Source organism: Tarenaya hassleriana, unplaced genomic scaffold, assembly GCF_000463585.1.
Source record: "Tarenaya hassleriana unplaced genomic scaffold, ASM46358v1 Cleome5, whole genome shotgun sequence".
Taxonomy (NCBI): Eukaryota; Viridiplantae; Streptophyta; class Magnoliopsida; order Brassicales; family Cleomaceae; genus Tarenaya; species Tarenaya hassleriana.
In genome coordinates this window covers 3,016,685-3,029,029 of record NW_010967707.1, presented here as the reverse complement: position 1 = coordinate 3,029,029, position 12,345 = coordinate 3,016,685, and the positions used below count along the sequence as shown (strand labels likewise).

Below are 12,345 nucleotides of genomic sequence, written 5' to 3'. Positions count from 1 at the left end.
TTCCGATATGTGCTTTATCCCCTCCACCTCCCCTACTTTGCTTGCCACTTCAAGAGACCCATGAACAAAGACGGTTCATAACCAGACATATACATACACATGTACGCACAATAATATATATATATATATATATGCATATGTTAGTGGCTGGCTGCGTGCATTTACCCTTCAGAAATCAAAATTTCACACCTAAGTTATCTATGGATTTTGATTGAATTTGTTTAATAGAAAGTAGAGTGTACCTTCGATAGCATGCTTCTTGGTCTCTGCGTATTCCTTGGACATCTTGCTTATGGCATCCAGATCAACCTCCTTACCCTGATTGCACCGTGTTTTTATGTTAAAGGGGGAATAAACACAAATACGAGCAGGGAATCTCCGAAAATATCATGCTTTTTGCCCATCGTCTAACACGATGTTCGATCATCGGGTATCCCGTACATGATTTTCTAAACAAAATTTACATGCATTGCGACTCTTGGGGCATGTCAATCAATTCTGAAAGGAGTAGAGTGTTTCATACCATGTCCAGGTGAAGAAATTTCTCGATCGGGGAGTTGGCAAATATCCTGAATTTCAAAGGTAACATCATGTTACTAGAATAATTTTGGAACCACGCTTTGTAATTCCTACAAATATCGATGTCATAAATAATACAAGTATAAGAACATACTTCTCATAAGCAACTCGCATAAAGCGGTTCTGTAGCTCTGTTGTTTCATTAATTTTCTCGGCTGCTGATGCTTCCTTCAAATCCACAGATCCAAAAATAAACATGTTTCTCTCAAACATTTGTTTAGCCACGACAGCAGCTACCTCCACACCCATTTCCTTAGCCTCTTTTAAAAGATCTCTGAGCTTCCCAAGCTCTTCTGTAAGATAAAATTTTCGCAAGTTCGGTATAACCAAAAGGATGGGACCTCCAAGTTTCTAAGAGACAATAATACTTTAAAAATTCCAAGCACCAACAACAGCCCTTATGTTTTCCATCTTTTAAACTATTATCCTCTTTCTTTGCTGGTTTCAAGGGCACCTTTTAACGAGATTCTTCTAATACTATGCCTGTGCTTAATACTGAAAACCCCTATTTGTCTTTGGTATTAATTTGACCCCTGGAACCTAACCAAGACGCTCATTCTGGTTCACTGTCAACACCAGCTAACAACAATTCATGTCCTAATTCGAGGGACAGAAATTCAATCCAACTAAACAATCACGACAGCTTTCAGATTTCTAATCCTTCGACCTAGAAGAAACGAAAATGATAAGAATGATAGAACAATGGGTCAGTCTTTCATAGCTCACATAAAGCTCACTAAAACGAAGAGATATATATAAGCTATAAACACTTACGAAGTGAGATATAGATTCTGAACTTAAGTTTGAAAGGTTGGATCTCATGGAGACAATATAGACAATATAGCCCTCCAAGTCTTCGTGACAAAGAATCGGTACTAACTATATGACCTGAAAAGATAATGTAGGCTGGTCAGTTTAGCATGATTAAAACTACTCTCAAGGCTAATGGAAGCAGCTACGTCCCTTTGCTTAAGTTTGATCAGTGTTTCCAAATGATAAACAAAGCACGGTACTATGCTTGTAAGTTAATGAAGCCAAAACAAAAGAAAGGCAAATAAACATGGGAACATGTGCACGTTCTAAGGATATAATACGAGACCTACTTTCAGAATTTTTAAGGTGCACTGAGAGAGAATACAGAATTTCATGTCAAATTATGCACCAAAACATCAAAACGTGACAAAGAGAGGGCCGGTAAACCAATTGACTTCCGTATATCTTCCTGAATGTAGAACTTCTATTTCTCTTCCACAAGAGTTGCCAGAGCAGAAAAGGCGAAGTTTCATACGATATTCTACGTTTCATTTACAACTACAAGAAAATTAAGTTATGGGAGGTGCTCACATTCAGCAATGGCAACTGCTAGACATACCAATGGCAAAGGCATATAGAGACTGCATGAAAAAGGCTAAGTTGGTTCGAGGACTGGCTTCATAAATGTAAGAAAACTTTCGAGAAAGCCACACCCTCTTCATATCATCAAACGTACTCAAATTACCCTGAAAATTAACACCACAACCGACGGAAAATATTAGCCACATGGAAAGCAAAAATATAAGATGGATTTTGAAATTAACAAACGCAGAGGAGAGAAGCATGAAGGACCTCCACAAACTCGTGTATGAGCTCATCGATATCTCTCTTGAACGGGGATAGATTCATTCCTGTTCAAAATACCGATGAGCTTAAGAAATATGTAAAAAAAAATCCAAGAGTAAACTTTAAACATTAAAACCTCTGGTTCACAGTTCAAACTCCATTCCATACTGAAATTTCCATCAGCCCAAAAGTGATTTTTTTTTTTGCTTCTCTAAGAAAGTCTATGCCGGTTCTCTCGTTCAGGCATCTTCACGAACACGTTCCGTGCATCTTCCGGCAAAATACAATGGTATAAAAAAAATTTGATGTAGCCAGTGCGTTGATATGTTCGACCATTTAATCTCGCACCAAACAGCGTGATCATGGCATAAAATCACTTTTAGCGAGTAAACACGGAGAGACGTACCGAGAAATTGATCCAAATCGATCTCGAATCGAACAGGAGAAAAGGCCGACAAAGCAAGAGACAGGAGATAATCTGTTTGAGCAGAGAGGAGGAAGAAATTGTAGACGAAGTAATCGGAGGCTCTTCTTCGCCGATGAAGGCGTCGCCGGCTACTCCGCAGTGGAAGATAATGGAAACGAGAAACAGAAAACACCAGTGAGTCTTATTTAATAAAAACAAAACCCTAATTTTATAGAAATAATGGCCATTATTTTATCTATTTATTATTGCAATTTAGTCCTCTAGGTATTTTAATACTTTTAATTGTACCTCAACTATTGAAAACGATCGAGATTTTTTCGACTTGGAGTGAAAGGGATTTCAAAATCTACCTCTAGTGGTTCGCCCCCAGGTCAGGTGGTAGTGAGCATGGGGAGTATCCATGAGATGGGGAGTTCGATTCCTCGCCGTCTCACTTCCTCTGACCTGCTCACCTGCCAGCCTGTTATAACGGGGTGATTTACCTCCTACGCGTGTATTGCAGGCTCGTGCGCGTGGGCTTGGGGTTTGACCCGCAGGCGCCTAAGCCCAACTACGGCCCGAGCGTTAGGCGCGCCTGGTGGCCAGGTCCGGCGGACTGAGGTCCATGGAGACTGTTAGGCGCGGGTGGTGGCCAGTTCGTCTCCGTTTATAAGGGTAGGTAGTCACGGGGTTCCCCAATGTATAAAAAAAAAATCTACCTCTATATTAATTTTTTTTCCATCTCCTCCTTTATATCCATTTCGACAGTTAATCTATTTCACTCCCAAAATATTAATCATAAAAAATTTGATAGAAATTAATTATATATATGTTTACCAAATATATATATATATATATATATATATATATATATATATGTGTAAAAAATATATTACTATTATTTGGAAAAAAAATTAAAAATAAATTTCTTCTATTAAGGTGTTGAATGGAAAGTAGTTTTCGGAGTTTTTGGATTTTAAAAACTGAAAAACCCGACAATGAAGGCTTTGAATGGAGATGGCTTTTATTTTGAGTTTTTGGTTTTAGTTTTTGGATTTTGGTTTTTAGTTTTTGGTTTTTGGCTTTTGGATTTTATAATATTTGAAAACTCAAAAAAAGTAACTTTTGGTTTTTCACTGATTTTTTCACTAAAATGACTTTCCAAGTTTTTAGGAAAAATAATTTTGTAAAAACTTGAATGTTATTTTTTTTTGTTTTTGGATTCTAAAAACTCTAAAAACTCCCACCATTCAAGGCTGAAGTTTTTTTAAAATTGGTTTTCCTAAAAACACGGAAATCTATTTTATGGAAAAAAATCAACTAAAAACCAAAAGCTATAAATTTTTAGATTTACATACTTATAAAATTTAAATTCCAAAAACTAAAAACTAAAAACTAAAAATTAAAACTAAAATCAAAAATTCAAAATAAAAGAAACTATAAATTTTATTTTATTCAATCTACAAAACCTCAAAATATTTCACGGTCTCTCTGCAGGCGAGCACAATACCGGGCCTGTTAGCCCATATAATTTTTTGAGATAATGGGCTTTTTGGCCCATTAAATTTGAGTTGCGAATAATCATGGTTATATAATTACACGATGTGGCAATCTCTCTTTATTTATTTTCACAATAGCGTGCAGTAAAAACATCATTCAAATACGATAATGGATGTTACCCACTTATCTATCTTTTATGTGAAAACGGGATGCAATAATAGAAAATAAAAAAGATATATCCGTTACCATATCCAAAAATAACATTGAGAAAATAAATAAAAAATCTGAAAAATTAAACCATCTACTTTATTCCGTACAATAAAAAGATTGTTCGTGATCGGCCAAAGCCAAATGATATAACCATTAACTATCAAAAAAATATAATCACCGTGAACTCTTTGAAAAAGACTTGAAAATTGTTGTGAATAAGTTCAACAAAAAAGAAATCACAATATCGATGGTTTATATAAAAACATATTTTTGAATTCAAATATCAAACTAAATCAAATCGAATAATATATAGCCATTATTGAATTGAATCCAATTAAAAATGATTTTTTAAACCAAGTTTTAATCAAATATAAAAATAAATAAACAATCTTTTTGAGATAAATGTTTTTAATTAAAAACTTTGAATTAGGCTTAGATGTAAAAGATCAAAGGATAATATTTTTTTTTATAGAAATCGAAAAACTTGAATCTGAAAATAATAAAGTTAAAAATGGAACCGAAATTAGAATGGTCTGCTTTTAGTTATTGTGTTGGTCTAACAATGGTGAAAGGTGGAAGGTTTCCTAAGGGTAAAAAAAACGAGAGAGAAGAGAGAGAGAGAGAGAGAGAGAGAGAGAGAGAGAGAGAGAGAGAGAGAAGGGGAAGACAAAATTGTGGGTTAAATCGAAATGAAAAAGGTGGTCGGGTCGTGTGTGTGTGTTTGGTTAGGTGTCAGTGAAATACTGACAAAAGATACATCATCCTTTTCCATGTCTTTGTCCCTATTTCTTGTACACGTGCGCTCTTAACCACTCCCCTACTTAACCGGTATTAACCGGTCTCAATTTAACCCGGTTTATGGTTTGATCTTGTACTTGCTCACCTTCTCCAATTCTCCAGCTGTTTGTTTCCATTATTTTTTCATATATTATGTTTGTAAGGAAATATAGTTTGAATTGTGTTTTCCTCTTTTTAATTGTGAATAATCTTTCTTATATATATATAAGATGAATACATTACAAATATGGCACTATAAATGTATATATGAAATCATACAGACAATATTATATTAAATTTAATAAATTAATATAGTTCGTTGATTTGAATCGAATCTATCCAAAATATATATTTTCGCATTAATCATTTATAATCTAAAATAAAATATATTATTAAAAAATCTTAATAAAAAAAACGATAACATGATTTACGATCGAATTACTAGATTCAAAAAACTTAAAATTGATGGTATAAGTTTTTGTGCATTTATAATCCAACGAAGAACACAACATTAATTATTTCTATAATTCAAATTATATTTAAGCCAAACTACATCAAAGTATCGATTATATAGGTTGAACCGGCCTTAGAATTAACAAGAATATTCGTCTCTTCTTATTTCTTTTTCGTATAAAAACAAACAAATAGCGAAATGTTTCTGTCTTCCAACTCATATAATAATTAAAAATGATGGAGTCATCTTTTCTCCAATCAGCAAGAGGTCAATATAGTACAGAAATACGTACAATTAAACTTTCACACATATATATACACACACACATATTACACTGAAGTCTGTTTCGTAGTGTATAATATCATCACATCAAATCGAAATGATTGAAGCAACGTTTTAGTGGAAACATGACCCCGAAAATCCAAAATCACGGGTGTGCCCATGCCCACCTAATTCAGTTTACAACTTTGGGTCTTGTAATGAATAGGCAGATATTTATTTTTTGCCACCCAATTAGTTTGATTCGGATTTAATTTTCAATAAATAAAAATATATTAATGATGCGAATTTCAAATTAGTTGTATTTGCGACAGAGTTAGTGGTGATTGGAAATTGGAATATGATCGAATGGTAAAACACTTTTTTTTTTCATATGTCCATCAAAATGTTTCTGTATTAAACCATTTTTTGTATAATCAAGATTGGTAGAATTTGGTGATGGGATGATACATCAAAATAATATGGACCGAACTTTGATCTCTTATGTTAAAAAACTATTAATCTATTATTATAGTATGTAATAAATATATAAATTGCATTTCCCAAAAACAAAATCTTGCGAGTAGCATTGGGTTACTACTCTTTTGCAAAAATCAAAGTGAGGAGCAATAGAAAGAAGGGAGGCAAAGTCTGACACATCGAAGTTGTATAAGAGAAACAAAGGAGAAGCATTGCGATCATAAACAAACAAAATCCAAAAAAACTATTTATTTATTTTTTAAATTGTGAAAAGGAGAAAAGAGAGAGAGAGACATCCGACCCGGCAAAGACGGGCTGTAATAGTCTTTTCCCCTCTTTCATTGGCCCCATTCCCCACATGCCTCCATGTGCCCATCTCCCTCCCTTCCCAACAATTATTCATATACATATATATATTAATATATATATATATATATGTATGTATTGACATTTGTGTTAATTGAAACAGTTTGTTTTGTCTTTGTATCAGAAATGCTTTTTTCATGGCTTTAGGTTTTTGTGTGGTTATTAAAAACAAGGAGACAAAATTTGTTAGTCTTTTGAAGGAACGTGGATTCGTAGGAAAACGGCGTCGTTTGAAGGAACGTGGATTTGTAGGAAACGGCGTCGTTTCGTTTGAAGGAACGTGGACCAAAAGAAGTCAATTTCTTTTTTGGTTTTGTGGGGATGCATGAAATGCTTCGCGTAGCACAAGAGCACGTTAACTTTCATAAATAAATGCTTTAATTTATATATATATATATATATATAATATGTATATATATATATATTGATGGATATTGAAAAATATTAGCAGTTGGGGTATTAATAGCACGAAAAAATAGAGGTATTAGTTCGGTTTCATGGAAAATGAACTGACGGAATTAGTATTAATTTTCTAAAATTTATATAAATAAATTTAATTAAGGAAGGCTGATTTTAATGGTAGTGGAATATATATGATCTTTGAAATTACAAAAAGAAAAAAAACGAAGAAAAGCAAGTATCACCTCTAAATTGACATTCTAGATCTGGAACGTCTCTCTGTAATCTGAGCATATTGATTGTTTAATTGCCTATGAGTAACATATATTAATGGCAAAATGATTAAATATTTACATATATTCTATACATATGTATCATACATATACGTCAATAGTTATTATCTGATTTAATTTATGATGATTCTTATGAATCTTTACCTTCGAATATCTAAAATTCATTTTATTATATGATATACATTATGAATAAAATAGATCTCTAATGATCCAAGGTACAACAAATAGATTTTAAAATAGATATGTTCTATATTTGATAAGATGTTGTTCAGTGGTTCAAAATTTTGTTTTCTATGATAGCACGTAAAAATCCATAATTTTGAGATTTTCATGAAAGATATTATAGTTTCAAAAAAATGTAAAAAAAATATATATCACATATGCAAAAACACAAAAGGGAAATCCAAACTAAAGCGTGTAAAGTAATTCAAACTATCTCAAAAAGATATATATCGTTGATATTTCCATTGACGATAATTAATTTTATTAGATTTTATATATATGTGGAGATATTTTCAGTTAAATTAATTTTTTTTAATAAATATCAAACAACACTATTGTATCTCGATATTTATTTTTAGTAATTAAATTGGGATGATTCATTAATCTAAAATCAAAACTTTAGAATTTTTTCAAGTTCTCATGTAAAACAAATATAATCTCTTATAGTAAAAAAAAATAAACTCTCATGCTAAAAAAAACCACAGGACAGACCATCGACAAAAGACTTCAGTAGTTCGAATCTGTACATACATACACATATATAGCATATACAGATCTCGATTAAAGTTTACCATGCACATGCCATATATATATATATATATATATATATATATAAATAAAGGGAAATTAAAATGAAAGAGTAGTAATCTGAGAGCCCAATATTCTCCTCGGGATTGGTGGTAATTAAAGTTTACCACGCACATGCCATATATATATATATATATATATATATATATAAATAAAGGGAAATTAAAATGAAAGAGTAGTAATCTGAGAGCCCAATATTCTCCTCGGGATTGGTGGTAAAAAGACCCTTCCCTTCTCCTTTATAAATATCTTCTTCCCCTCAAAACCTACATTCCCATACACACACAACCCCCGCTCTCTCTCTCTCTCTCTCTCCATAAACCACTGAAATTACAGTTTTGCCCCTCTCCCTTCCGGATGTGTCTCTACTCTCTAGGGTTTCGATCGACGACAGTGACAATGTCCCTCTCTGTATTCTTCCACAGCTTTCTTGAACTGCTTATTCGATTCTCAGATCGGTTCCCATTTCGATTTGGGTCTCTTGATTCAGATCGTTTTCCGTTTATACATGGGAATGTTTAAAAAAAAAAGTTTTCGATCTTTGTCGGAATTTCGCGGTTCAATAAAGCTGTGGGAAAATACAGGCAGGGCCAAATATATACAGTGTTCATACGACCGATCGGTTCATGGTACTGCCTTTTCTCTTATTTTGTTTAATGATTTTTGTTGCTATTTCAATCATTTACGGATAGATCTGATGTTTTTCTTCAAAAACATATGGGGTTTTTCAAATTTTAATTTTGTCACTAATGATTCGGTCCAAGCAAAACGCATACGTGGATGAATGGTTTTTGGTGGATCTACACTGGAAAACCCTAAATAAATTCTCTCTCTTTTTTTGTTGTTGGAGGGTTTATGGTCTGGGTTTGATTATGTATATGTATTTATACGAAATTAGGGTTGATATTGATCGGATCGATCAATCCTTGAAGCTTTATCTAAGGGTATGGGTTCTGCTTGTCTCCTGTATGTGATGTGAATCTAAACTCAGATCTGTTCAGATTACAGTTTATTTAATAAATTTAATTTCATATTATTGAATATATTGACATTTTTATGAACATTAGTGTATATATAAACACTTGTTCTCGATACCTATTCTTCCTATCAATGGATCTTTACTATGGAATCAAACTTCCTAATGCATACTAACTTTCCGATGCTATAATTGAGGTAATATTCCTTCATCTCTATATATGTATAATGTAATCCGTTATAATATAAGGTTTTAAGTTCTAATTGAGATTTAATGCTATAATTAATTCATAGATTATGTATCCTTCATATATATATATAATATAGATTTTTAATCCGTCGTAATATAAGGGTTTGCTCTGCATGTTATATGTTTTTGTTGCCTTCTCAATACGTTTGGTCTTTCAGATAACTAACTCATGTTTTTTTTTTTCAGTTTCCATGTGGGTGTGAAATTATCTAACGATGAAAGAAATGTTACGCAGATTGTAACATGATCTATGTATGATATATCCCTTTCATCCATCCAAAGTTACAGCAATGATTTAGAGTCGAATATGCATATACAAATACATACATATATATATATATATGTATGTATATAATTAAGTTTGTTGTTTTGAACATTAATTTTAGATCATGGACCACATATTCAATATATACATATATAGTTGAGGTCGTGGACAGTCTGGATAGTAAAAGATGTCATATCTTAATATTAATAATCAATATTGTTTTAACATACACTAATTAATCCTCTGTGTGATTCGTTTAGTCTCTGTTGAAGTTCTTATATGCCTCCTTTCTTCCGCTGCAACAGTTTCCTCTTTGCTTTGTTCAGAAATTAATTCTTAAATTAAAAAAAAAAATCAAGGTTAACAGGTTTCCAATTATTTTTATTGGAATTTATGCAAGTCATATAAATTTTATTATCAACATTTTTTTTATAAAAATGATGGGGGCATGTGACCCCATAACTAAGAAGGTGGATCCACACATAATTTTGCAGACACATAGTTAAAGAAAGAGTAAATTGACGTTGTATATATTTTATTTATTCAGTAATATACGTATAATTACCCCTCATTTTGATTATATGAAAATCAAGTTGCTGCTGCAAAGAAGAATTAATGCTCCAACTATTGATCTTGACTTTTTTTCCTTGATAATGATATCGAGAGGAAAAGATAGCCTCGTATTAAGCGCCTTAATTATGTGATTAGACGTCTTAATGTTGGCACCTAATCCAGCATACTCGAATTCTTTTTTTTTTCTTCTTAATTATTTATACAATAATTATTGTAATTTAGGTGTCATGTTATAGCTTTAGGTGTTTTGGACATTTAGTGGGCTGTCTTTATTACAATATGTCGTGTTCCATTATAACTCATTTACTTACTTTCCTCTAACTTTGTTCACTGAATGGGATAATTTTTAAATGGAGATTTAATTGGATTTCTTATTATATGATACTCATTACATATATGTAGTTCATTATCATAGTGGTTATTAACAAGACATTATCGATTTTAAAAAATAATAATTTAACTTAAATACTCTGACATATTTTAAAACCGTACAACCAAAAATTTTGGTCGAATTCAACCGTACAGCGATCTTTATAAATGATTATCAATATGGTCAACCTATTAATTGTTTCAGAAAGTAATGATGTATCTGATAATATATAGTTATATATACGAACTCGCATTTAAATAGGTCGGTGGATTTAGAAGTAATTAGTGTGCGCAAAAAATAATATATGTGCTAATAGATCAAATTATATTTATGTAATTTCGGATAATTATTGGCTGTTTTCCACTTATCAAAGATTTAAGATAATCTTATTAGTGGGATCACAATGATGACTTTTAATTATTTAACCTAAAAGTAAGTGTCAGGAAATTATTTTTCAGATGATTCCATTGGATTATTTTTTGGTTTAGTTATTTATATTTATTGTGCTTTTTATTTATGTTTTGTTTTATTAAAAACATATTTATTTTATTAAAAAAATTATTTAATGTTTTCATTTTTATATTAGGTTCGATCGGGTTCTATTCTGATTTTTTAACTGAAAAACAAACTAAATTTTTAGTTTTTAGATCAAATCGGTTCTATTTGATTTAGTATTTTTATTTTTTATTTTATTTATAAGAAGATTCCACTTCTCACTCGTGCTTGCTTTGCTGTTTTATGAAACAACTCCTGTCCCATGTAATTGAAGTTTGAGGAATCGCAGCAATGGAGAAGGTTCTCCTACATGTTTGTATATTTATTTAGAGTGTATGTATGTATGTATGTATGTATGTATGTATGTAAGAGTGTATGTATGTATGTATGTATGTATGTATGTATGTATGTATGTATGTATGTATGTATGTATGTATGTATGCATGCATGCATGCATGCAAATAGCGACATGACAAGGTTGTGAACCCCATTAGAGCGGAATTATTGCTCTTGCGCCCTTTTGTTGTTTCTCTTTCAAAATTTACATGATATGCCCCCACACCTTCGATATACTTTACACATACAAAACACTTCCGCTTTTGTTCTCCTCCTCCTCCTATGCTTACCAAGTTGTTATTTTTAATTTGGAAGATGCTCATTCACGATGTTTGCTTTTCCCTCCATATATATATATATATATATATATGTATACACACGTGTGTATAATGTATAAATCTTTAGTTTCGTGATGTTCCTATGGTGTATATATATATACACACCCGTAAGATGAAAGCGACCCTTCCCTCTTGGAGATAAACCAAAATCAAACCTTAACAAGTAATTCGATTTCTTAAATTTACATCAAATCAAGTAATTAATTATAAAACCTCTACGGAGTAAACGACTAATGATATATATATGTCCTACCATTTGTGATTTGGAAAGATCACATGTAAACCGTGTAATGATAATGCCCTCTCGCTTTCTTGGCCAACTACTAGTTCACTAGTACCTTTTGTTTGATGTGATCTCAACATATATATATATATATATATATATAATACATATGAGAGGATATATATATATATATGTGAACCATCTCCGCCAATGATAAAGTTTAAATCTTTGATCCATCCAATGACACTTTTCTTGATATATTTTCTTATATTTAAGAATACATTTAAAAAAAAGAAAATCGAATGAAATATTCAGCAAACTTGCTTACGTTATTTTGGTTGGGCCGGCTTTATAACTTCCCATCTAAATCATTGATATACTACTACATG

At 31.8% G+C, this 12,345-nt stretch overlaps 1 protein-coding gene and 1 long non-coding RNA gene across 3 annotated transcripts in view; one reads left to right on the top strand and one right to left on the bottom strand.

Annotated features, from left to right (window-relative positions):
* The window catches only part of LOC104826552, a 3,360-nt gene extending 591 nt beyond the window's left edge, over positions 1 to 2,769 (bottom strand). The window contains exons 1-8 of one of the 2 annotated variants that reach the window (XM_010559304.1): positions 2,585 to 2,769; positions 2,185 to 2,243; positions 1,952 to 2,078; positions 1,354 to 1,467; positions 674 to 872; positions 524 to 569; positions 243 to 318; positions 6 to 47 (exon numbers count right to left, since the gene is read on the bottom strand). In XM_010559304.1, the coding sequence (XP_010557606.1) occupies positions 6 to 47; positions 243 to 318; positions 524 to 569; positions 674 to 872; positions 1,354 to 1,467; positions 1,952 to 2,078; positions 2,185 to 2,241 (661 nt within the window). In that variant the 5' untranslated portion in view covers positions 2,242 to 2,243; positions 2,585 to 2,769. Of the gene's footprint in view, positions 1 to 5; positions 48 to 242; positions 319 to 523; positions 570 to 673; positions 873 to 1,353; positions 1,468 to 1,923; positions 2,079 to 2,184; positions 2,244 to 2,584 lie in introns of those variants that run through there. The other variant, XM_010559305.2, reaches the window with a different exon arrangement.
* A 5,657-nt stretch (positions 2,770 to 8,426) lies between these two features.
* LOC104826551 lies at positions 8,427 to 9,786 on the top strand. Its single transcript, XR_773787.1, has 2 exons — positions 8,427 to 8,760; positions 9,543 to 9,786. It is a non-coding gene; the product is annotated as an uncharacterized LOC104826551 (long non-coding RNA).
* The last annotated feature ends 2,559 nt before the right edge of the window (positions 9,787 to 12,345 follow it).